This window comes from Coturnix japonica, chromosome 15 (assembly GCF_001577835.2).
Source record: "Coturnix japonica isolate 7356 chromosome 15, Coturnix japonica 2.1, whole genome shotgun sequence".
Classification (NCBI taxonomy): domain Eukaryota; kingdom Metazoa; phylum Chordata; class Aves; order Galliformes; family Phasianidae; genus Coturnix; species Coturnix japonica.
Window position 1 is genome coordinate 11,077,801 of NC_029530.1, and position 26,603 is coordinate 11,104,403.

The window sequence follows — 26,603 nt, forward strand, 5'->3', positions numbered from 1 at the left end:
GTTATGCACAGATGAAAGCATATCTGTTGGTGTTAGCAAAATTTGTTTGGGCAATGCCATCTTCATCACCAGCCCACTGCTCAATGCAGCCTTTTCTATCCCAGCAGCAAAAAGATGACATGGAACTTTCAGAAAGCAGCTTTCCTCTGGTGAGAATTCTATGTGTTAGGTAGGGGGCAAGCCAGAGGAAAGTGAGATGCTGTTGACAAGAGATATTTTTCCAGTGGAGAGAGCTGGAGGAAGCCCCATCTGGAGTGCTCCGAGCCTGAGTTGAAGGATGACTTGAGTTCCCGAAAGCGTTTTTCCCCCACCATCCCAGCTGGCCTGGGTTTAATAAACAACATCCCCTCTCTCCCTGTCCGTGCCTTGGAATTGCGATGAACTCATTGTGTTTTGTCCCTTTCAGATCACTCAGCTGAAGATTGAGAACAACCCCTTTGCAAAAGGATTCCGCGGCAGCGATGACATGGAGCTCCACAGGATGTCCAGGATGCAGAGGTAATGCATGCCTCCATCATGGAGATCCCCAGCCCTATGAGATCTCCAGGCTCTGCTTTGTGTATCACTGGTGGGTGAGCAAACAAGGACATGGTGACAGTCCCTTCTCTGGCATCTTCTTGTGCCTTTTACCCCAGGTTGGTGAAATACCATTGCAACGTGAGGCCAATACCCACTCCAGTTTTAATGCTTGGGTTGCAGAGGCAGGTTTGTGGCCACTGGGACAAAGGGCTATTGCAGAAGAGTTGAGGGTTATTTTCTCCCCAGCTGGCAATGCTGTAGAGCCAAAGGCCTCAGCTCCATTCTGAGTGCAATTTTGTTAAGGATTCTCCAGACATCCCGGAGACTTGGTGCACTGTGTTGGTTTCTGATGTTCACAGGGTCTTAGGCAGGAAGGATGGGTCTTCTGGTCAGTCTTGGATTCTCAAAGCAGGGATATAGACACGGTGGCTTCAGGGTGAAACAGGATGGTGCTGGAAAATGTTGGGATCTCCAGGGCCAGGTGGCTGAAGAGGTCTTTTTGGATCTCCGTTTTGGATGTAAATATGTAGGCTGAAACTTATGCCTAAATCCTGTTTAAAAATCCTGTTTAAAGTCTTTTTCTAAATGTCAGGCTCTGCTGGTAATTAACTTCATGCGTTTCACTTGCCTTGGAACTTCATACATGTGTCAAGTTACTTCCTGGTTCAAATGTTTTGCAGGAACTTTGCCATACCCGTGATTACACCTAAGACAGATGTAGAATCTCAATATAGCATTTTCCATCCAGGAATGCAGGAGTAATTTAGATCCCTTATTCTCTGGAGGCAGTGGAGCTGGCTTTGAGCAGAGGGCTGTAGGGGCTTCTGGAGGCATTCACCCACAGGCAGCCCAGGAACTTGGAGCTGATCCCTCCAGGCTGTAAGTGGTAGCTGCTGTCTTGGGAGCTGATGTCTATGTAGATCCACAAGTCTTACAGTTGGTGACCTATAGATCTTACAGCCATGCAACAGGCGGGCACCAAATGACATCTGTAATCCTGAAAATCCAGAACCTTATTCAAAACACCCATAACCTTTCATTAGGGCCAATAGGAAGATCTGAAGGTATACATTCATTGTGGGGTTTTTGGAGGGGGGAGGGAAGAGGTAAAACAGCGAGGACTGTTAGAAGGACTTCATGACATGTGAAGAGCATGGCAACGTGCCATGCTGAGCTTGTGCTAAAAATGGCTTGGTGTATTTCTGTGGGGCCTGCAGTCATAGTCTGATACAGTGAACAGAAACACTTGGAATATATAAACACACATGCTCAGACCTGACATTGAAAGGGTTAAAATCCATAGTGTTAATTTTCACTTGCTTCCTTAATAACTTATTCTCTGTACAGATTACATGGAGATAGCTCTGCACACTTACAAAGATGTCATTTTTTTAACAAGAGAGCAGGATCAGCTTATTATATTATGATGAAGGTCCATCCAGGGTTGTAAATACAGGCAAATAAGCACTCATGTTTGTGGACTTTTTATGTATCACAACTCCTACAAAATGTATTGATATATTAAAACATGCAAATGATGTATATGTGAGATAAATAACCATTCAGCACTGAGTATGTTAGAGAAGTTCGGCCTACCTCTGTGGTTTTATGTTTCATACATAAATATATATTTAAATACAATGTATGTGTGTATACACACATGCAGTGAGGCTGCTTTCTTCACTGGCTGGCAGAAACTGATACATAGACTTTGGGGAATGATGGCTGCGTGTGCTCTCAGAGAGCATAATTTTAGGGCAGTTTCTTCGTTACAGGGGAAAAAAAATGTAGCTGGGAAAAATAAATACTTTTACAAACCAGCACATAGCCTTTAGTCCTGGGAAGCGGTGACCTGACATTCATCAGGTCACTGATCATCTCATTAAGGGGGTGTAGCCATGGAGTAAATAAATTTTTCATGCTGAGGAAAGCCTAGGCACCTTTGTTTTCTTCACTGTGTCCTAACTTCCAGTGCAGAGGGACATTTCAGAGCTGAGAGCAGGCCTAGAGGAAGGGAATCCTTCCAGCAGGGTGTGTGAGCTCAGAGCATGGTGGGTTTGGGGAATGCCATACCAGCTATGATTAGAGCACTCCCTTTCTCACCTCCATCACCTGTATGTCTTGGGAAAGCTTTGGAGGGAGACCCAAGCCCTGTGATGAGCTCCCAGCACTGACCCTATTGTGGGCATGAACCTGATGGCAGCAACTGGCTGAAGATACCAGATACCTGGCTGGGCTGGGTTTCTAGGTCTCCTCTGTGCAAAAGGGGCTTTCAGAGAGCAGAACTGCTTTTGAGAAGGTGGTAACATGAGTGACGTGAGTGATATGGGAGTAAGCTGGGCTGAAGGACCCTCCCTGCCTTGCCTGCAGTCTGAATGATGTGCTTAGAGTGAATGCCTAACTTTCAAAAGCTGGAGTTATGAGAGAGGAGCTCCACCTGGGCCTGAAGAGCTGTGCCTGTCAGCAGATGCAAGCACAAAGAGAAAGGCTGGCTTGCTGGGTCCAACATTATTTTGCTCAGCTCAATTTGCAGTGGTGTATAGAAGCTCTTGGTGATGGCGATTCTTTCCCCTTTGATGGCAGACAGCAGTGGCTGGGGGGAGGAAGACAAAGCAGGGAAGAAAGACAAATTTGAGAGCCAAGTGTGAGTTCAGTGCAAGGCCTCGGGTGCCTTGTTGAAGGCTCTCCCTCCATCTCCCTCTGCACTGCAGCCAAGAAAGAGCAGCACGTTGTCCTGAGCACCCCAGGGATGGGTGTTCCGTGGGGCAGATGAGGATGTGCATGAGCCCAGCCGTCTCTGTGGCTCTTATTTGCAAGACCTGTGTGATGATTTTTTCCCCTCTGGTTTCCCAGAAGAAAAGTCCGTGTAGGTAGAAAACTTCATTCAGGAGTGTTGTTGAGCCTCTCAGCAGCAGATGATTTCATTCAGAGTGAATAGCCTTGAGCTCCAGAGAGATCCCAATTCCAGCGAAAACAGACTTCTGACATAAGTTCACTTCCTCCCTTCTTTCCTGAGGCACGTGGGACCCGTAGCAGTTTCTCTGATGGGATAAGTGCTCTGAAACAACATGGTTTTTTTAACTCAATTTTTTTTTCAAGAGTGAGATCAGTTTTTTGTTTTTTTTTTTCCTTCCTGATTATTTTAGGAAAAAAAACCAACAAAAACCCACCAACATACTACAGGAAAATGCATGGGGAATATGTTAAACTGCATCTGCATCCTGTGGTCATGCTGCAATTGAAAGGCATAAATCAGGTGAATAGAATCATGTGGTTGTGATGCTGGGAATATCAGGCGAAGCAGTCCTTTCAGATCTGTTTCTGTGCTGCAGAAATCCCTTCCGGCTCTCCTGCCAGTGCCAAGGGGAATTTGGTGGGGACAAAGAGCAAAATGCACAGCAGAAATCCACTGAGGGTGAAGCTTGTGCAGAGACAATGAGGTCTGAATTGCATATGCCAGAGTAGGACTTGGCCCTTAACAATTCTCCATGCACGACAGTCAGAGGAGCTGTGCTTATAATAGACGGTGACTGCAGAATGAGTTGGGAGGTTGTCATGCAAGTTGTGGCTTTTATTTATCCTTTTAATCTGTAATTGCCAAGAGACAGCAGGGGAGAAGTGTCAGTGGGTCTGGGGCTAGAGTGCTGTGACAGAGCCATTCTGTTCAACCCTTCAGCCAACTTTGTTGATCATTTGCAACTCCTATTGTCTGTGTTGATTACTATGGGTGCTGAAGAGCTTCTGGAAATCTCAGCCCCTGGTTACTGCTCACTGGGGTTGCTGCAATTAGTTGTTGAAGCTCTTCATTGGGAAAGCTTTTGAGTGGAAAGATGATGACATGGAAGGGTGGCTCTCAGCTCCTGTGGTGGCTGCCCTGGGCCTTTACTAAGTGAGACCCAGAGCAGTGCACTCAGCGAAGGGCAGAGTGGCCGTGTGACTTACAGATGTGGCTCAGTGCTATAGATATGTTTTCTCCATCAAGGAGCTTGAGCCGTAGCTTGCTTCCTTTGGCATCAATCAACAGTAATCTTCTTGGCTCCAGGGGAACTATTCCAAATATTTCCTGGTGTAACCGAGAGCAGAAACTGGGCCAGACTCATAGAATATACAAACAGTGCCATGATTCAGAACTGGTACAACAGAGAAGATGGTGCATTTTTGGCTGCCTGTAGAGTAAATGGATGAGCCTATAGGCTCTAAAAATCTGATCCACCCCAGGATATTGACATCATGTTGGACTGATGGGCCCTCTTCTACCTCCTGCAAGTAGGTCTTAGTCCACCACAAACAACCTCACTCTCACGGCATGTTCTCTTTGCATCTTTACATCCACTTTCATTTCCCATCTTCCATCACTGAAATGTCCCAAGGGCCACATGCTGTATGAAGCGTTTTCAGTGCTAGACTTAGGGTTGTAACATCTGTTGGAGAGATGTTGTTTTCCTCCAGCAAATGTCCCTGAGGAAAGTTTCCTGGTCAAAACCCCAGTGGAAACCATGGGCCTGAACTACATTCTGCAGAATTTGATGAGATTCAGATGAAATCCAGAATAAGGCTCTGTGGATTTTACTGGAGGGTATCCACCATTCTTTTAAAGTAAGATATTCAGAGGTAATTTCCCCCACCACTGAATCTGTCAAGCAGGACCCGATCTGTAGATCTGCCCAACATCGATGCCTGCTGATTTTGCCTCCGGCCAACGTCCATTTTCCATATCCTCTTGTGTTCCTGTTACATGAAGAGCGGTATTTGTGGCATTCCAGCTTTTCATGTGCCTGATGATAAGAGCTCTGGGTTTCTAGCAATTTCTCTGTTAGTTCTTTGGGTTCATTGCAATGGGCTATTTGTGCCACACACTGAGTGACAGGGGAAATGGTACTTGGCATAGACATGCCCCCAGAACAGCTGTATTTGGCCCCTTCACATGCTGGAGAGGAGGTCAGGACATCTGATGTGCTGGTGGAGCCTGCTGCTTTTCATATTTCTCTGGATATCTGGACTTATTTTAGTACACATCTAGTCTGGGACACTGTTTTCTGTGGGGCTGCCCTGCAGTCCCCATGCTCATATTTGATCTGTGCTAAGACTGAAGGAAGTACTCAGTAGTCTCCCTCTCTCTAAGTCCTCTCACGCTGTAGATTATCCACCTCAGACTCTCCAGACAGTCTCCTGAGAGAGGTTTGGTTTTATTACAGTGTGTTGGAAATAAGCTGAAATGAATGCACAGTGACAACTGGCAATTGTTTGCTGGTATTATTATTATTTTTCCCTTGGAGATGTTATACTTATTGCAGTGACATATTCTCTTCCTCTCTATATCTTCTGTGGCTTACTTACATTTCTTTCCTACGCTCAAATCTCAGCAGAAAGGACAAAAACTGGTGGCCTGGGTAATGCAAAATCAAATACCTTCAAGTTGTATTTGCACATCTGGAATAAGGGTCTGATCCTGTACCACTGCATCCATCGGTGCTGAGTGGATGACTTAAATCTTATGATGCTTTAGAAAGAGAGAAGAGGAATGTGATATTGGCCACTGATACACTGTATGTCAGCCTTGAGGGTAGGAATTGTCATCACAAGGAAAATTTAGATGGTGCTGAGCCTAGAGGCTCCAAAGGATGCTATGAAAACACGGCAGCATACAACCATGGGGAAATTCTCTTCCATGTCATGTCTCATCCTGACCTCAAATTGATATTGGTATTATCTTTGGGACCTGGTACTTAATGGTTCTTCCCATGTTCTCATTACTGTTACTATAACAGCTCTGAAGAGCCTGGTACCCATTGCTTTGTTGCAGAAGTATCAGAGGAGCCATAACAGAATCATTTGCTTAGGGCCACTAGGGACTGGATGTTGTAACAGAGAAGATTCGCAGTTATAAACTGAATTTATGGAGAGACTTAATTTTTTATTTTTGTCTGCTAGCTATGTTTACTATAGAATGACTTGTAAACTGGGGAACTTCAAGTCTGCACATGAAAATATGTTGAAAATTCACTATTCTTTTGCAACACAGTGATAAGCAGGAAAGAGAACTGAATGCCGCACTGTGAAGATACATTTATCATTTTCCACAGTTTTTATTAGTGTAAAGAGGCCAAAGAGGTTTACAACTCTAAGATTAGAAGACCTCCTTGAACTTCCTCCTCTGAATCCTTTCTAGATACCAATTGGTGGCATAAGTTATGTCATTGTGTCATGGTGAGGATGTCATTTGGCTGGGGAAGAGGAAAGATGCCACGAGATGTGACAATGGGAAGGAGTTTGCTAATCTCACCTAGCAGAGCTCATTCAGTGCCCTGCACAGCACTTCTGCTTCCTCCCAGTCCTCCTCTGTTGTTGTATGACACGAGCTGTGGTAACCAAATGTTCATCTAACTAGAACTCACTTTAAGTGTACCAGTAACATCTTCTTCCCTTGTAAATTCTTTCCCAAACCAAAGTTTTCTTTTCTTTTCTTTTCTCTTCTTTTCTTTTCTTTTCTTTTCTTTTCTTTTCTTTTCTTTTCTCTTCTTTTCTTTTCTCTTCTTTTCTTTTCTTTTCTTTTCTTTTCTTTTCTTTTCTTTTCTGTGTTTTTGCTTCCCTTCCTTCCTTCACCTTCCCTTCCTTCCGACCTTCCCTTTATCGCGCTTCGCCTTCCCTTCCGCTTCTCCTTATCCCGCCCTTCCTTTCCCTTCCCTTCCCTTCCCTTCCCTTCCCTTCCCTTCCTTCACTGAAATGTAGCTCATTAACGATCCCATATAAAACTGTTGCTCATGCTTACCCAAGAACAGCAATCTCTCCCTTACTATGCAGACAACCTCCTGTCTTGTCACAGTTAATCAGTCCTCCCAACTTCTCTGCCATTTTTGTGGACAGCAACGGTTCTGGACACAAGAAGTGTTGTGTGCCAGCAGTGAATGAAACCTTTAATTCCATTGAACTGTGGTCCAGGGTTGCAGCTGGTTACTCTGGGGACAGTGACTTCTAGGTATTCAATGGAGACAAATAAATAAATAAATAAAAGGCATTTTGAAAGACCAAAAGGCAATCTATAGTTGTGGCTGTGCTCAGGAAATAGTACAAATGCTTCAAGATGACTGTAGTGATACAGTGCACAGAAGCAATCCCTTTCTTAGAGCTCAGAGCTTGTAAGGAAGAGAGGAGTAGAAATACAGAGAGAACTGCCATTGATGGTAGGAGAAAAAGTGAAAGGAAGAGAATATTTTTGATATTTAGTTTCCTGCCTCTCGCTTCTCCAGCTGTTAATTCTGGGGGCAAAAATAACACCCAGTGTGCTAGACTGAAATGGAAATATTTCTCTCTGAAGATAAGTCTGTGTGATGCCTCCTGTGAACAGAAATGTGATGTTTCCAACTCCTCTCCCTCCAGCATGTGTCCTACCATGCCATGGAGCACTACACTCCTCTGACAGCCACAGAGGCTATGGTTTCCCCGGGAAAAGCAGTTGGAAAGGAATTAGTGCTCAACAGTATTTTGGGACCCTGACACCACCTCTGCTAGGCACTTTAGGGTAAAAATATTGCAGCTTAAGGCACGCAGATCCTTTAGAGAAAGGAAATACCTTTTATTAATGAAAAACAAACAGCTCTCTATAGCAACAGAGAAATAATTGTTATAGGTGAGCAGCATCACGGTGAGGGCTGCTTCTCAGTATATATATGGTGCTTTGCACAGCAAGAGCCTGATGCAAATGGTGGTCTTACTGGAAGAAACACCTGCAGAAGGGCTGTCCATTGGAGGCATCCAATACCTCCACCCCAGAATGAAGAAACTGTGACAGTATTCAGCTTTGCTGTCCTCCAAAAGAGCCACAGTAAGCATGATGTGACATCGGGCCACAGTGTGTCCCTCCTCTGTAGCAGCTCATAGGCATTCCATTGGGGAAAAAAAAAGAGGATTGTGTCATTTTAGTCTGGAGAGGAGGAGGCTGAGGGGAGACCTTATTGCTCTCCTCAAATACCTGAAGGGTGATTGCAGAGCAAATGGGGTTGGTCTCTTCTCAACAGTGACAGGTGACAGGATGAGGGGTAACGGCCTGAAGTTGCACCAGGGGAGATTTAGGCTGGATATCAGGAAGAACTTCTGTACAGAAGGGGTTTTGTAGCACTGGAAAAGGCTCCCCAAGGAGATGGTTGAGTCACCATCCCTGAATACGTTTTAAAACCATTTTATGTGGTGCTCAGGGACACGATTTAGCAGAGGATTGTTAGAGTTAGGGTTAGGGTAGTATGGTTGGACTGTGGTTGTGGCAGAAGCAGACAGCTCAAAGCCATAATCTGGTAAGGCTGGAAGACATAGTACTTAAGGGGATTATCTGAAGGGAGGTCTGAAGGTAATGAATTGTGGCCAACTTCCAGCAGAAGCTCCTGCAATGGAATCGTGGATGCTGAATGCCCACTGGTGGAGAGGTCTCCTGCAGCACACAGCACCTCCTGGCACCCTTTACTGCCTTGTGAACCTGAAGAATGAGTCCCCACTTCCTCTCATGTTCCTACCAGCCCACCTCTCTTTTTGTTCACCATGCACAGCCTGGAATTTACTTCTGGGCAAAAAGATGCCTGGTTGGTCAGCTGTGGGAAGGAGCTGAAGGGCTGGTGGGGGAAGAACACCGCCTTTGGTGTAGGCTTTGTTTGGCCAGGGTTTGGAAAGCATTTGTGGCACAATGAGAAACACATTCACTTGGTTTTAAGCTCCTGGGTGAGTTTCCCCTCTATAACAGCTCTGTTGCTAATGGTTCTGGCAGTCACCACAGCAGTGGTTTGGATGAAAGCTCCCTGCTGAGAGTAGGTTTATATAATTGGCATTGTTAAATTTTGTAAATAAGTTCTGAGTTGTTGCTGTGATAGGTCCTCTCTAAAAGGCCAAAGAGGAGATTGAAGGCTCATCTTCCACACATAGGTGGCCAGGTGAGCCTGTTCAAGGCGGGATTAGAGGATCCACCCTTGGGCATGTGAGCAGGGCACCTGTAAATCACCACTGTGGAGATTGTAGCTGCAGAGATGAAAGTTGTATTGTAATCTGGGCTCTGGTTCAGACCGTTCTGAGCCCAGAGATCCCCATTCAGGACAACCAGGCTGGAGGAGCCTGGGGAAAAGGAATGGGGACAACCACCACACAGGGAAAAAGTAGACCTAAATATTTAATCCACTTTCACATCGGCTTGATTCCCTGTAAGCAACTTGGCAGAACTGAGGTTTTTATTTACACACATACTCATATATACAATCTAAATAGGAAGAACTTCATAAACACTATTTTGCTATGACTTTATATATATTTATCTTATGCGTTTGTCTAAAATATTAGTGGTGAAGAGGCAAGAATACAAACATACTGAAAGGAGAGTAGGAGAGGAGAGAATGCTACAGTGACAAAGCATGATGGGGCTGCAGTCTCCTGGGAGGAGCATATCTATTTCTATGAAAGTCTCATCTACACCATGACACTAATGTGCTGCCTTCATTTATTAATTCACCGATCTATTTATTAATTGATTGCTTTTCTGCTTTGTTTGTTTGTTTGCTTTTAGTAAAGAGTACCCAGTTGTTCCCAGGAGCACAGTGAGACAGAAAGTGTCCTCGAATCACAGCCCCTTCAGTGGTGAGACCAGGGTCCTTTCCACCTCCTCCAACCTGGGCTCCCAGTACCAGTGTGAGAATGGGGTGTCAAGCACCTCCCAGGACCTGCTGCCACCTGCCAACCCCTATCCAGTCTCCCAGGAGCACAGCCAGATCTACCACTGCACCAAGAGAAAAGGTCAGGCCTTCAATACTTCTGCTTGTGACTTCTGCTCTCCCTAGCGTGATTGTGACCATTTCTTTGTGGTGCTCACTTGCTGTGGGCTGGGTGGCCTCAGCTTGCTTTGTGGTGCTACTTGAAGATGGGCAAGGGCTGAGGGCTGTGCAGTGGAGGTGGGGAGCAGAATGGAGAACGGAGGAGGACTATGAAAGTCATCTCACCAGTGGGAGCCTGGATTTTTTCCTCTGCCCTGGGCTGGGAGTGGCTCTGGGAGAGGGGCTGGCACCTTTCACCCGTGGTGAATCCACATGTGACAAGCTAGCTGGTGCCAGAGATAAAGTTGACTTATCTGCCTCTGTAGCCCCCAGAAGGGTTAATCTCTGAGTGTAGATACCTTGACAGCTTGGATTTTGTGGTTTTTGTCTAAAAGTCTCACTGCTGGAAGACATTTGCCCATATGCAGAAAGCATTTCCACTTAACTGCTCGATCTAATGAGCAGGGCATGGGATTGAAAATCATGATATCTATGTTCATTCCCCTCTGGCGTGACTGACTTGCTTTGACAGAGCTGGAGGGATCACACTGTGAGTGCTTTACACTGACTGCTTAGCTCATCCTGGCGTGAAGAGCCTGGGGTACCGGCAGGATAATTGTTCTCAGGCAGGAGCAGGCACTCTGTGGGCTCTCCCTTCCTCTCCAGAGCAATGGGAGTGCCCAGATGTGGAAACGCTTCAGGACTGGGAAAGCAAAAGCCCGAGATCAGGCCCAGACCCTCAGAGGAAAATAGGGAATTTCCAGGACTGAGTGCTATGGGATAGGCAGGAAGTTGTGGCTGCCTACCCCGGTTCACTTTTCTCCAGTATTGGGACTTGGTGCACAGGGAAAGCCAAAAGGAGACATCACACACTTCAGCATTTGGCTGCACCAAGGATTGCTCCAGCCTGGTAATCTCTTCCTAGAACAGATCTCTTTCTGCTTCCCTGCAGGGTCCTATCAGCAAGCCACATGCCACTATTTTTAGCATCAGTACCCTGGGGCGCTGGGGATGTATAGTGCAGACTTAGGGTGAAGTTGGTGGATGCTGGGAAGTGCTGGCAGATGGGGCAGTGGAAATAGAGGTCTCATTCTTGATGAACTCTCCAAGTATTGTAGCATAGCATCTGCAGATGTTTGTATATACATGTACCTATGCAAAATTGTTGAGAAATCTTCATATTGTCATGTTGTGGAGCTGAGCCAAACAGTGAGGAATGGAGGCATAATTTCCTAAGTTCTTCAGCTGTTGGGGTGACCCTGGTTCTCACACAGCCCATATCCAAGCTGTGGTGGGAAGAGAGCAGCCAGGTGGAGAGTAAGGAACAGCAGTGCCCTTCCAGAGAGTTCTCTGAGGTCTGAGTGAGCTGTGTCTCCCTTGGTCCCCCCATCCTGGTGCAGAATGATGGATACAAGCTGCTGGGACAAGGTGGGACTGCCACTAAGCCTGATGTTGTCAATGGGACAAGAGGTCACAGTGGCCCTTGGTGTCTCAGCCTGAGATCCAGCGTCGGTGCCTTGGGAGCTGAGCTTTTGACGTTCCTCTTCCCCTCTACTGTAACTAAACAAAACAAGCTGGCCCAAATGGCTGTGGCCCTTCGGCAATCTGCATGTCCCTGCACCATAGAGCAATTCATCATTGGCCTCCACATTGTAAAGTGATAAGGAATCAGCAGAGGTTTCCTTCCAGTTTTGGGATTCCCACTAAGTGGTGTCTCCATGGGTGGTTTCCCTCAATCCCTCAATTATCTCACTTCCTCTTATTGTCACAAAAGAGACGACTATCTACCCCATAATAAGCTCCCTGGCCCCTTCTGGCCTGCATGGCCCTTGCAGAAGTGCAGGAGACTGGCCAAGCGTGTCCTTGTCTGTAGGGCCGAAAGCCCCTCATTATCTCTGTGATGGCTTGAGTGGCACAAGCAGTTAAGGGCCTTTTATCAAAGCTGCCAAATGCTTTAATCAAAGAGAAGCAGCGTCCTGTCCGATATCACTGCCTTCTTCCCAAAGCTGTGTGTCTCAGGAACCTGAGCCTCTCCTCTCCTCACTGTGCTTTTTCTCCTCCCATGCACGCAGCAAATCGAAAACAGTCATGGGGGCTTAAAGGAAAGAAACACAAAGTTAATGGGAAACAGAGAGCCAACATCAGCTGCCAAGCAGCGCTTTGCAAAGTGAAATTAATTAAAACAACAACAACAACAAAAACCGAGGAATGAGCAATTCTTCTCAGATAAATCAGAACGTGATCCAATGTTTCATCTCAAACTCAGGCCGAGTGTGGCACTTTCTTCTAGTGCTGAACAGGGTCTGCATTAAACTATGGGAAATCATCTTATCTATTATATTTCTCTTTATCTTCCTCTTGCAGCCTCTCCTCCTTCAGTGAAATACCAAACTCTTTGATACACCTCTCCTGCTTTCCTACTGCATTCTCTCTGCATATATTTTAACAAGCCTTCTTATCTAAGGTAAAGTGTAGGTAGAAATCTGTTCAGTCAATTCCTAAAGTACTGGTTCTTCTTCAGTCAGGTTAGGATTTGTTTCCAGCAGATGATTTCCTTCTCATGAGGCTGTGGTTATGGATAAGTGCTCCTAAGGGCAGAGGGTAATCTTTATGTGTTCAAGACCAGCTGGTATCTGTATCTTCTGCAGCAAATACCAGCCCTGCTTTACAAGATAGGCTCTTGGATACTGTTCCATCCAGCTTTGACATCTTGTGGTATTTCTTTGGAACCCTTCTAATAAGGAGGGTGATTCTTCTTTTAGACGTGGTAAAGAATGGATCTGTTTGAGCAGCTAAATGGCACCTTGTTCACCTTCTCCTTTCTTGGTGACTTGAGACCAAGATTTCACTCAGTGGTTGACAGTGTTGTTCTTAGCTGTCAAGACAAGATGGATTCACTCTGTAGATCTGATATGGAGTTGCATTAGGGGAGAGCAGCAGGGATGTTATCTCTGAAGGCTCCTCTGTCTCAGAGAGCAGATCCCCTTCTGGGTGAGGAAGGAAGGACACATCCCAGAGCCACCAATGTGGCAATTCCTGGTGCCTGGATGGGAACACGGGGTCAGGGCATTGGGAATGACCCCAGTATGATGTGACAGGTCGCTGCTCCAAGCACTTTCTGGACATGCTGAATGTTAGGGAATAGCACTCCTGAAAGCTTGAATGGTCCTGCACTGATTCCTACCTCCAGACTGATATTGCCTATGGCATTTTGCATGGACTGCTCTGGGACGGATGGATGGATGAACTCCACAACTGTGTCCTCCTAAGGAGTTGCCTCATCTCTTGACGTGGATTTTTAAGTTGCAACGAAGATCTGTTAAAGCTTTGCCTTTTCTCTAGTTGTTCTCCATTTCTTCCTGTCTCATTGCTGTTCTTGGGAAGCCCAAAAGGACTTGCCAGCAGGCAGCTGGCTTTCTGACTTTCATTTTACTCCCACATCCCAACTAGGGCATCAGTACTTGTTTTCCCTTGTGTTATCCTCTCTCTCAGACTTCCTGTGAACTAAAAAGTTGTTCCTCTAAACCTCTGCTCCCTCCCAGCCTTACACAATCCCAACCACTTGGCAGATTTCTGGGATGCTTGTGATGCTTAACAGGAGGCGACTGGAACAGCTTCTCTCAGGGGAGGTCATAAAAGTTGTCATGTTGGCACTCTGAGGGAGAAGAAGGATGAGGCAGAATCCACCGGCTCCAACCAGCAAGAACTCTGTTGTTCAGCCACTCAGCTTGGACGTGACCCTGCCCATGGGGAAGTATATATCTCTCATCTCCTACTTGTTCTGCTGAGGTTGGTGGAGATGCAGCAGTGCCTTTCTCCCTTTTCCTCAAGAACAGGCACTGTTAGGGTGGGCTGACCTTTTACCAAGCTGATTTCTTCCTTATCATGGAGAGATGGGGTTTCTTTCTCTTGAAAAAGCTGTAGGACCAGGGCTGAATAAAAGCCTGCTGTAGGATGACCATCTTCCTGCCAGCATTTTAGGAGTTGCAATGAGTTGGCCAAGCTCTGAGCTACCTCGCAGCCAGAGGTGTCTGCAGCCTGGGAGGATGCAGCAGATGTAGCTCGGAGCCTGGAGTAATAGGCTGCAAAGAAGGGACATGTTCATGAGGCCAGTGCTGCTTCATGCAGACACCTTGGTGCCTCACCAGGAGATGCTTTCTATGCCTCTGCAGGCAGTATGAGCCATTTGCTGCCTACAGCTTCTGGTGCTGTTTTTTCCTTTTTCTGCCCTGTATCTCTTTCTGTTGTGTTCCCCTGTAGTGCAATGCAGCCACTGCAAGCAGTGTGACTGCTCAAATAACTACCACAACCACAGCACATCTTAGGTTTAATGTCCCAGGACATATGACTTGTCTGCCCTTTAGGGATGTGCATTTTGTTTGAGTCCATCATTTTCTTCTTTGACAGCCCTTGTTGGCTTTGTACATTGTGATTGGCTGTTCCCACTCATGTTAGATTCATATGAGAAACCAGAATGGGAAAACAACAGCGTTAATGGTAATCATCCATTGTCTGTCCCTCATAAAGTTGGGATGAACCTTCTGTAATGTCTGAGAAGTGTGGGTGAGCTTTAAAAACTAAAACATTTGGGTCCCATTCTTCACTGTCCTCTATCCCAGGGAGCTCAGTTCCATGAATTGGAAAGGAGCTCTTTGCAAAGGATTTGCACCAGGGGAAGAGGTGGGCCCTGGCTACCCCGAAGTCCGGAGATTTGACGTGTTTGCATTTCATTTTGGATAGGTCTAATCCTGGAATTGGGAAAATTCTATTTAAAAAGTCATTTGTGTGGTATTTACAACCCAGCTGGAAGTAGTAAATACCGGAAATCTTGGAACTGTTTATGCTCTCATTCAAACTCCTTCATTAGATAAATCATCTAAGAGGGAGCCAGTTTCCATGCATTCTGCAGGCTCCATTTTCCTTAGATCCACTTCTGGCTGCTTCCCCTGCTTGGCAGAACCCCCTGTTACTGGAGATTTGTGCAGTACCAAGGGGCTGCTCACAAGAGCTGATTGCCACCCCAGACTTCTAAGAACAGCAATGAGTGCAGAGGATGGTGAGCATCTCCCAAAGTTAGCCACCAGGAAAAGGACAAGGGTGACTGTTAGGAAACCAGCATCAAGAAGCAAAGCCAGAAGAAAGCAGATGTTTCTCCACTATGCTCTGCTGGTGCTGTGGGTGTGAGAGGACCTTCAGGAAGAGGACTGTGGCCTTGGGATGCACTGTCCAGGCTCCAGAGCAGATGGGGCTGGCTCTGAGCTGCCCAGGATGGGAATGCCTCTTCTTTTAGCACTGCGAGAGAGGTGGAAGTAGGGAAGTAGGGAAGTAGGGAAGTAGGGAAGTAGGAAGAGGGTCTGGGGGAAGACACTGGTAGGGTGGGCTGTGATTCTCTGTTAGTGTCCTCTTTGGAGATAGGTACAGTCCCCTTAAAGTTCTTAAGAACTGGAATATCCACGTCCTTTCCACATTTGAGATCAGTGAGCATGACTCTAGAAAAGACAGCAGAGAACTTGCTAGAGCTCATAAAGAAGAAGAAAGAGCTGTAGGGCTTCCACTCATGTGCTGGTTGTTTTCATTTTCTTCTTTCCACCTGCAATGCATTCTGGAAGCAGACCTGTGGCTCTGCAGCCCTGCCTGGATGTGCCGAAGCAGGGAGTGGAACATCTGGGCTCAATGGAAAAGTCAGCAGCCTCAGGTTGTATGTCAGGCTCACTTCAGCACAATGGAAAAACAGGGTTTGACTGTTTTGAGCTTCAGACTTAAAAAAATAAAATAAAATAAACAGTCAAACCCCAAGCCAGAGGCTTCTAATGCCAGCAGAGTAATGTGGTTTAATGCTGAAAATTTTATTAGCAGAACAATGCTTCATTTTACAAGACATTGTTTTTCCACCCCAGCGTTCTTATTACTCAGTGGTGGGTTAGGGATCCAAAGCTTTTAGGCTGTGTGTAAGAGGCCGATACTGCAAATGTGCCTCTTAGGAAGGACCACGTTCAGAACCAGGACTTTAGATTTCATTTCATATAGAACTGCATCACCTTCACCTATACAACAAACCTAATCAGAAATGAGGGCAGTGATCCACTGCTGCACGCACTAACCATTTTGGCTGTGCCAAAGATGCTTTTCCAATGTGTGGGTGTCCTGCCCTTTGGTGCCCAGATGTGTTGGCTGCACTGGGTGGGTACCTGAGGGAGGTGATGGGTTATATTACAAGCAGAGCAGGTGCAGCTTCTGAGAAGAACATAAGGCTGCTTACAGCAGTGAGGGTCATTTCTTGGTGGTATTCTTTCCAATGTTATGCCTTTAGATGGAGTGCCATGTTTTGCCCACACCAGGAATCCTGCTCTTAGAGCACCAACATCAAGCTAACATGGGTCAGAACAAGCTCCCCTTCCCTTTCTTCACTGACCTTAAAATCTCTCAGTGAAGCTCTTGTTCCTGGGAACTCTGCCATCCATTCCAGCAGAGCTGGATTTCACTTGATGACCCCGTGAATGAATAAATAAGAGCATATTCATTTATTCATTTTACTTCCCCTAGAGATTTCACCTACATTGTTTATCTCCTTCCTGCTGTTGGCACGGGGATGCTGCAGGGAAAGAAAAGGGCTCTGCTAGATGTGCCTTATTGTTTGGAGATGGAACATTCACTTCTTCATTTTGCTTGGCTCCCAACACACAACCCTGAATGGATTTATGTGCCCCTTGGCACAGCTGAAGGCTGAGGCTGTTAAATCTGATTGCTTCACCTCTGTCATAGCTGGTGCTCTCACAGTAGAGTTTTTATCATGTCACTTATCACAGAAGTGTATAATTGTATAAGCTTTTAATTAAGAGCATCAGCTCTGGGAGTGGGATGTCTGTTAGGGTGCTGTGTCTGCAGGCAGGAGTGCTGGCAGCCAACAGAGGTAAGTTTGGTATCATGGGATATCACCAGAAATAATACGTCTCCAGATTTCTTCTGCATTTCATAGCATTACTTCTCCTCCCAGAGCTCCCAACTAATCCCTCCTTCTCCAGCCCAGCAGGCAAAATGGGCTGCTTCAGCAGGATCTGTTCAGAACAGTTCCAAGGAAGGGCTGTGACAGCACTGGGAGATGTATCTGCAACAGAGGGATTGGAACGAGATGGTCATTAGGACACACCTTCCTCAGCCCTGTATGGGCTGTGCCCTTGGTAAAAGGAGGATGGTCCTGGCAGCCTGCAGAGAGGGAGGTTCAGCCAAGGTCATGGCATTGTTGTTTGCTGTCAGGAGTTTTCTCTTTCAACAGATGAGGAATGTTCCACCACTGAGCATCCCTACAAGAAGCCCTACATGGAAACTTCACCGGCAGAAGAGGATCCTTTCTACAGGTCCAGTTACCCCCAGCAGCAGGGACTGAACACTTCATACAGGACTGAATCAGCCCAGCGCCAAGCATGTATGTATGCCAGCTCTGCTCCCCCCACGGACCCTGTGCCCAGCCTGGAAGACATCAGCTGTAACACATGGCCCAGCGTGCCGTCCTACAGCAGTTGCACAGTGTCTGCCATGCAGCCCATGGACAGGTTACCCTACCAGCATTTCTCTGCCCACTTCACCTCGGGGCCTCTGATGCCCCGGCTCAGCAGCGTGGCCAACCACACGTCCCCCCAGATAGGAGACACCCATAGCATGTTCCAGCACCAGACCTCAGTTTCTCACCAACCCATTGTGCGGCAGTGCGGACCTCAGACCGGCATCCAGTCTCCCCCGAGCAGCCTGCAGCCTGCAGAGTTCCTCTATTCCCATGGCGTGCCTCGAACCCTCTCACCCCACCAGTACCACTCTGTGCATGGTGTGGGAATGGTGCCAGAGTGGAGTGAAAACAGCTAACGAGGCAGTCAGTGGAAATGGGAATAAAATAAAATAAATAAAATAAAATAAAATAAATAAAATTTAAAAAGTGGAGGGGGAAATAAGAGAAAAAAAAAGGGGGGGTGGGGGTGGGGAAACAGCACCCCATTGATAACAAAAACAAGAGCATTCTGCAAGTCTCCTTTAAGTGAATGTTCTCCGTCAGCACTAGAGGGGAATGGACACTGATTGTGCCAATGGTTGGAAGCATGGATGGAGCACTCATTGGCCACGGCAGGATGTGCCCCCTTGCCCCCCCGCCCCGTGCTTTGGTTCAGAAGGCAAACCCAGCGGAGCAGAGAGCTGCCCTCACTTCCCCACCCCTGGTCTGTGTCGCTGCCACAGCCATCCTCTGCCTGGCCCTCCCCCCCCCTCTTTTCTCCTTCCCAAAGAGCCACATGACTCCTGCTGCCTTTCTCAACACAGCCAGAGTGCTGGGATGAAAACAACTGGGATGTTACTATTTTTTTTTTTCTTTCTTTCTTTTTTTTTTTTTTTTTTTTTTGTGGTGTTGATGTTGACAATGTTATATAATAAATAATAATATATATATATCTATTTTCTTTCAATTTTCTCAAAAAGAAAAAAAAAAAAAAAAGAAGAAAAAGACACCGACCCCCTTTTTTTTCTTTCTTTTTTTTTAAACCAAGTTTGGAGTGCTGTTCTTTTCCTTTTTGGTATGGTCATCATCGCTCTTCAATGGCAAAAAGATGCTCTGAATCCACAGACAAGAAAGCTGGCAGCTACATCACCCAGGTGTCGTATTGTGAGTGGGACTGCTCCTTCCAAACATCACATCCCCCACACATGGCCAACGAGCAGCACCTCCCCACCACTGCCAATCCTTCATCTCTCTCCCCTTCCCCATTATCTCCCTGTCTCACACCTTCCCATCTCCTGGTCTCTCAGCCCACCATCTGGCCTCACAAACACGAAGTATCTCCCAGTTGGAAGCACTCATTGCCTGGCTGCTGCTGGAGCTCTGCAGCTCATGGAATAGGAAGAGAGGGAGGCTGGGTATGCTGAGCTGCTGAGTGCACATGGGAGGCAGGGAGTGGAAGGGAACAAGAGTAGGAGGAGCAAACTCATGTCATGTCCACACAGGGCTCTTCAGGTGTGGTATTTCCTTGTGCTGTTTATTTACAGGGGTTGGAGTAAGTCCTCCTGCATCACAAAGCCAACAAAACAGCTCACTCAGAGGGTTCAGTTTATTGAATATGGTTTGCTTTCTCTTCTTCTTTTTCCTCTTTCTCTCCAAGCTGTGCTCCCCTCTCTTTCTCTATAATATACACATATTTTTTATTAAAAGTAATTCTAACCAACAAAAGAGCTATACCTGTGTCAGCAAAGTAGAACATGAGTGTGAGCGCACAGGAATGCGTGTGTGTGTGCTGGAGGGACCCTAGACAGATACCCTCACCATGCATCCTGACTTAGCTATGGTTTCCTATTCTTGTGTGCAAGTTTATATCTAATAAACACCACATGCTATGAAATGCAAGGGACCTGCCCACTTTTTCTTTTTTCTTTTTTTACCTCTTTTCTCTATTCTTTTTTGCTTGATACCAACCAGTTGGATTTTCATTTCTTTCTGGTGGACCAGCTACACCATCCCAATGCCTTTAGGCAGTGCTGGGCTAAGCTTGCTGGGCACAGGTTAGAGTGGTTTGCTTCTACATCGCTGTGTGAGTTGCTGAGTCCTTCCCACTCAACAATCTCCCCTTGTCAGCCCTAAGGCTCTCAGGGTTTCTTTCCAAGCAAGGAAGATTTAGGAACAGCCTCGGGAACCCAGCTGGGAGTGAGGACCTTATGGAGGTGGAGCTGAGCCTTTTCCCATTCTAGTGGGGATATCTGGCCTAGGGGAGGCACGGGGCTGCCTCCCAGCTTCAGCAAAGGAGGGGATGATGCTGTGTGCTTCAGGAATGGGAAGATGAGAAAACAGAGCCAGAGAAAAAGATTGCACTGAAATAGGCTGCACCCAAGAGGCCCAGATGTGTCCACACCAGCAGGAGTGTTGGCCAGGTACTGGGGACACCTTGATGAGATGCAGAAGGTGAGCAGGGACAGTTCATGCTTCCACCTAGCTATCCCCACTGCAGGCAGGACTTGGGGAATGGCATCCATTGGGACTGCCCTGCTGCAGGCTGAAGTGTACCTCCGTCTGCTCTCTGCTTTCACTTCCTTCTGCATGCAAGAAGTGAGTGCCGCATGTTGGTGTTGATAAGGCATGCACAGTCAAAAAGCAATGCTCTGCCCCAGGGGAGCTTGTGCTGGGCAGTGGCAGAAGGAGATGCAAGTATTGTATAGTCTGTGGGTGTGTCTGGGATCTGGAACTACACACAAAGCTGCTTGTCTCCATGGGGTCACCATGGGGTACTTTCTAGGCTTCATCACCCCACTGCTAATCATGTAATCATCTTCTCACTTTATGGCAATTTACATGTAATTAAATGGCCAGTGGTTATACAGTAAGGAGAGAGGTCTTAGCAGAAATGTGTGCCTTGCATCCCTAAGAGTACTAAGGAAACTAAACTGGTGAGTTCCAGTCTGGGTGTGAATGTGCCTTTCCATGCTGGGCCTGGAGAAGTGGTCCTCCCAGCTCACCAGCTGAAGGGATTTCCCTTGTTTCTCTTCTTAAGGACTTATTCCTCAGCAGAATCATGGTGATGATGACGCAAAAGCTAGTGGAAATTACACTCAAGTGGATGTCATTGAAAGAAGTAAATGCTAACCAGAGCTAAGCTGACAATAAGCCATCAGCAACACTGATGATCCTAAGTTCCCTTCCCATCCAAGAAATTCTATGTTTCTATGGTTCCGCAATTCCCTTTTTGCCTACAAGTCCCAGCTGTCATCAAACAGTCTTCAGAGTTGCCTTGTGACTTGTCACTGCCATAAGCACTACTGAGGGTACCTCTGCCATGGGCTTGGGGACAGAGAGGGTGGAATATGGCCATATGGTTTAATGGACATAGTAATGATGGGTTGATAGTTGGATTAGCTGATCATCGTGGTGTTTTCCAACCTTAATGATTCTATGATTCTCTGAAGAGCCCTTGAGATCTGGACTTGCTGGTACCTCTTCCTGGCAAAACACCCTGGTGTACCAAAATGAGGAGGGCCCTGGGCATTATGTGATGGCTGAAGGAGGTGGTGGTGGCCCATTCCCATGTTGGGGTGATGGCCTTCAGGCTGCCTTGGCAGTACGGAAAGCAGCTATGAAACTTTCCTACACAGAAAAACAGAGCTTTCTGTATGAACCATAATAAATAAATACAGGCTGTGCAATTCCTTCAACCAGAGGAAAAGAGAGAGAGAAACCCAACCTCTGCTCAAAACATCTTTTAAGGAATGAACGCCAATGTGCAGGCTGTGGTCACAGGCACTGTTTTTGCAGCTGCCTGCCTGGGCTAAACCACTCTCCAGTCACCATCATTTGTACCTAGGGAAGCTGCAGATGCCCTGAGCAGGCAAATAGAGAGCTCTTTGTTTGTCCCTATCAGCTTATTTCAACCTTGAGCAGCCAGGACGAGGGCAGTTAGCAGAAGCTGGCTTTTCATGTGGGACCTGCAAGTCCTGGCAACCCAACACGGGCTGGGGGTGAGGCCACTTGAGTGGGGCAGAGGAACTGTGAGACCTTCCCCACCGCCCCAGACAGAAAACAGCCCTGTGCCTCTGGGCTGGGTGTAGAAAACAGCCCAAAGCCTCAGGATTCTTGCCCATAAATCCAACCCACAATACCATAGATCTGTATGGTGCTGCCAACTCCGACATTTTTACATTGAGTCTTGTGTGATTTGCAGTGTTTTTTATTTTATTTTATTTTATTTTATTTTATTTTATTTTATTTTATTTTATTTTATTTTATTTTATTTCTATTTCTATTTCTAAGTTTCCAGTTTCTGGAGCCCTGTGATTATATGAAATTCTCAAGGGATACTGAGGACTTTTTTTTTCCCCTTTCTCTGTTCAGTTTTAGGCTACATAATAATAATGGAAATTTTACCAGGGAGGAAAGTGAGGCAGAAAAGAAGCAGCTTGTCTGGAAGTGGGATGAGGATTCATCACCAGACAAAAATATCTTGCTTTCTATTTTTTGGTATGTGTGCTCACCCTGAAAAAGTGCTGCCTAATGAAGGCTTCAAAGTTGGAAGTGAATGGAAAACGTTCAGAAAGTGGCCTGAATAAGTTCCTGCCCCTAGGGGAAAAAAATCATATATATATATACACATATATATATTATATACACACACATATATATATATACATATACATATATATATTTAGGAGCCTTTACTCTTTCAAAGTTCCAATGAAAAGTTTTTCCACCCAAATTCCTTTCAGAATGAAACCGTGATGTGTTTCAATGAGAAGCCCCATGCTCAGCAGCTCTCATCCTTCCTTTGGCTGAAACAAATCAGAGAACCATAGAATCCTAGAATGGCCTGGGTTGAAAAGGACCATAATGATCATCTAGTTTCAATCCCTCTGCAGATCACGCTGCCCAGAGCCTGGCCTTGAATGCCTCCAGGGCATCCACAACCTCCTGTTCCAGTGTGTCACCATACTCTGTGTGAAAAACTTCCTCCTAATATCTAACCAAAACCAATCCTGTCTCAGTTTAAAACCATTCCCCCTTGTCCTGTTAATCCACCCTTATAAACAGCCATTCCCCCACCTGTTTATATGCTCCCTTCAAGTTTTGGAAGGACACTGCTCTCATGGCTGCTGCTGCTCATGCATCACCTACCCTGCTGAGATCCATCACCTGGGTGAGCTGTCATGCCATGGTGATGGAGGGCAGAGGCACTGCTGGGAAACATGCTTTCAGGCTGAGTAAAATAATGAGGCTGCAGTACGGAGATGGAAATCAGTCCTTAAGAAGGGGTTTCTGTGCAACCAGTGTGGGGTTGTGTGATTGTACCTTGGAAGGAGCTGGCCTCTGCTTCAGCCCTAACAAATGGCTTGTAATCCACCTCGAGGCCAAACAAAAACACTGCCTGAATTATGGATGGAAAGTGCAGACCTAGAGTGGAGGGGGGAGCACATGCTCTTTAATAGCAAGGGACTGAGAGCTCCAGTAGTACAGTTGTAAATGCTGGTGTTGGAGATGCTTTTGTTGCCTAAGGCTGAACGTGTATTTTATTATTTTTATTATCGTGATAATAATAACATATTGCAGCTCTTTGTCTGCTTTGTGTGATCTGGCACACAGAGAACACGGTTGCAGTGCATGTCTGTAGCACGGAGGGGTTTCAATATCCCTATCACTATCCCACAGTACCACAGGCCTCCAGCCTTGCACTTCAGCTCCTGCACAGCATTGGGCTGCAACGAATCTGGAACTTATTTGTTGTCCTTGGGTTTTTGATTGAACATTCTTGTTGAGAGACAAACAGGTGTCATGATGGGGTATTATTTGCTCTAAGTGCTGTGCAGAGAGAAGGAGTCACTCCCCTGGATGTACAATCAGCTGATGGTGCAAATAATCCTTGCTCCAAGGGCACATAGCTGGCTCTGTTTGACTCATATGCCAGAATGCCCAGGTTGTTTTCTGCAAAGCTGCTTGCTAGGCCCTGCCTGCCCTTTTGCATGGGGTAGCTCATGCCAGAGGCCAGGTTTCAATTCTGCCCTTGTTGAGCTGCATAAGGTTCCTACCACCCCTGTTTTCTAGTGGGATCCCTCTGAGCAGCCACCCCACTGCTCCAATAGATTGCTTTCTCTCTATTTTGTACAATCTGTGAGCTCTGCCCCATTTCCCTGGTCATCAGTAATGGTGCCCATGAGCTGTAGTGCCAGCTCTGACTCTAGAAGGATGCTGCTGGTACCTAGCCACCAGCTGGACTTCTTGCACTGTTTGCGCCTGACGCTACAACCACTTTTCCACCCACATTGTTGCCCACTTATCCAGTCCATAACTTGTTAATTCAGCTGAGAGGATACTATGGGAGACTTCCGAAGCCTTAGATAAGCCAGGGTTTGTGTGAAGTTCTCCAGTGTTTCTTTGCCTACAGGAAGGCAGATTCCTCTATCCTGTCTCTTGAGATTATAAATTGCAGGTCCATTCATCAGAAGCATGGTCTGGGAGATGACCTGGGGGTTTCCATCTCAAGATCACTGTAAACCTTAAGGGGTCTGCATTCACCTTCTTCATCAGATCTTTTAATTAGAAACATGGCAGCCTACTGCAGCACAGCATGGTCTCTGTGGGGCACATACCTGGGAAAGGAAGCCTAGCTGGTTGAAAGCTGGACTAGCATGATGTATTTGCTGCTGTTCAAATTATGTTGGCTACCCTGCCTGAGTCTTTTGCTTGGCGTGCCCGGACAGGGATTGAGAGGTGATTCCAGACTTGGAGAGCTTTTAATTTAAGGCAGTGGGTCAGTGGACCACGGCTGGTCCACGATGCTGTAAGCAGTCTGGAGCTGGTCAGTGAGTTATGAGTGTGTGCATGAACCCAGACGCTTTAACAGCCTCACTGAGTGTCAGGCACCAGTATTGCTATTGGGCTGATGCCAGTCAAGGTGGTGATGAAAAAGTCAGTTTGGCAGTGACTGCAGCACTTGCCTGTGCAGGGACCAAATAATAAAACCATGTTCTGGGTCGTTTCCAAGTGTCTTCGATGGAAATTGTGTGGCTGGGAAGGAGGCAGCACCGCACAGCAAGGGGCATGGCCTGCAGATTTGGCAGCTCTGCATTGCTGGGTGACCTTCAAACACTTTGGAAAAGAAATTAAATACCACTACTGGAACAATGCAGATAACTTCTTTTTTTATTTTCTTGAAGCACCAAAACACTGCTTCAGCATGAATAACATCATTTGCTTAGCTTCCAAAGAAATAATTGTACTTTCACCTCCATTTTTAAAAGGGCCACCTCATTCCTAGTTCTAAGGCTGGGACACTAAAATGAAAATCCAAAACAAGCTTTAAATGTTTTCCCAATGCTCTTCTTCCAGCCACGTCAACATTTGAGATGTGCGCTGGTGAGGAAGTGAGCTCTTGGACTGAGCAGTCTCATCAATCAGGGCATCACTGATCCTCATATAGGGAATTATTTGTAATGTCAGGTTGCTCAGATTTTACATAATATAGTATGGGAAATCTGTCCATGGTATCTCCTCATCTGACTGGGGCAGCTTTTAGGACAGTTTTAACAACCTGATCAGTTACTGATGGATAGGATAGTCCCCCAGTTCATTCACTGGGTTCAGCCAATGGGAACACAACTGTGTCTCTTCCCAGGAGAATGGACTTCCAAGGGCAGGAGAGGTGGCCCTGTGTCTGAGAGGAGCAGGTAGCTATATATAACCTACACTAGGTCTTCAGCCAAAGCCAACTTTGTGAGCCAGGAAATGTTTAACAGGTACTACAGAAAAAGTGAACCAGCTTGAGACAGTTTTCAAGTTTAGTGCCTTCTTCCTGGGGACCCTGTTGTGAGTCCATCCTCATGGAGGACACACAGGGTAACTGGGGGATGAGTTATTTCCCTGTTAATTCATTATAATGAAGTACAGCTATGCCCCAGACATGGCTTGTGCCATCCATTGCCCACACTGCTTGGAACTTAATCAAGGATGCAATGCTTGCCATGTGACAAAAATAGAGTCCCCTTCCCACCATCCCCCCCAACTGCCCCAAACATCTTGGACTCTATTAAAGGAAAAATAAATGTTTTCTTCACTTCAGAATGACCCCAGCACCTGGCAATACAGGTAGGGAGATGTTCCCTGGTATCTCAACTCTCCCCAAATGCCTTGTGCTGCTGTTTGGGACAAGTAAGTAGCTTCTTGGTGACATGGCCCTGAGCTGTCTCTTGCTTCAATTGCTCACGCTAGTGCCAAACTGTCTCTTTATTAGTGTCAGTGATGGCCATGACCTTTTGGTTGAGTCTGTGCTGGGGTTAAACAGTGCTCCTCCACACTGGAAATAATGTGGCTAGGAGATTTGACAGTGCTTCCTCTCCATCCTCCACCTCCCTTCTGCCTTTAGATGGGATGGAAAAATCTTCAGGCTACCTGCCTCCATTTCTTGAAGCAAGCGAGATGAGTGGGAAATGGAGGAAAGCCCCTTACATCGCTGTAACTTTTTGAGACATAAAAGCTTTTCTTTGAGAGCAAATCTTTTTTTTTTTCCTTGTGGCATTAGGGCTAAAGAAATTCCTTGGAAAATAATTTGTCAAGGCCCTGACTGATCAAAGACACATATAAAAGGACCCTTTTTTTAAAGGGGAAAAAATCCCCCTCCAAGCTCAGAATGAATTGGTAATTCATTTACCGACTGTCAGATAAAGTAGCTCAATCCCTATCACGTCTTTAGCTGGAGCTGTGGCCAGAAGGAAGCAATTCTCGGCCCACTGTGTGTACATGTTTGGGGGTATGTTAGTGATTAGAGTATTCCTGCCTGGGGGATGCAGAAAGATATG

General features: G+C 46.3%; 1 protein-coding gene across 4 annotated transcripts in view; it reads left to right on the plus strand.

Moving 5' to 3' along the window:
• The window catches only part of TBX5 (T-box transcription factor 5), a 37,641-nt gene extending 18,946 nt beyond the window's left edge, over window positions 1-18,695 (plus strand). For 3 of the 4 annotated variants that reach the window (XM_015878483.1, XM_015878482.1, XM_015878481.2), the window contains 3 exons: window positions 407-498; window positions 10,058-10,284; window positions 17,575-18,695. In XM_015878483.1, the coding sequence (XP_015733969.1) occupies window positions 407-498; window positions 10,058-10,284; window positions 17,575-18,158 (903 nt within the window). In that variant the 3' untranslated portion in view covers window positions 18,159-18,695. The remainder of the gene's footprint in view (window positions 1-406; window positions 499-10,057; window positions 10,285-17,574) is intronic. The other variant, XM_015878486.1, reaches the window with a different exon arrangement.
• The last annotated feature ends 7,908 nt before the right edge of the window (window positions 18,696-26,603 follow it).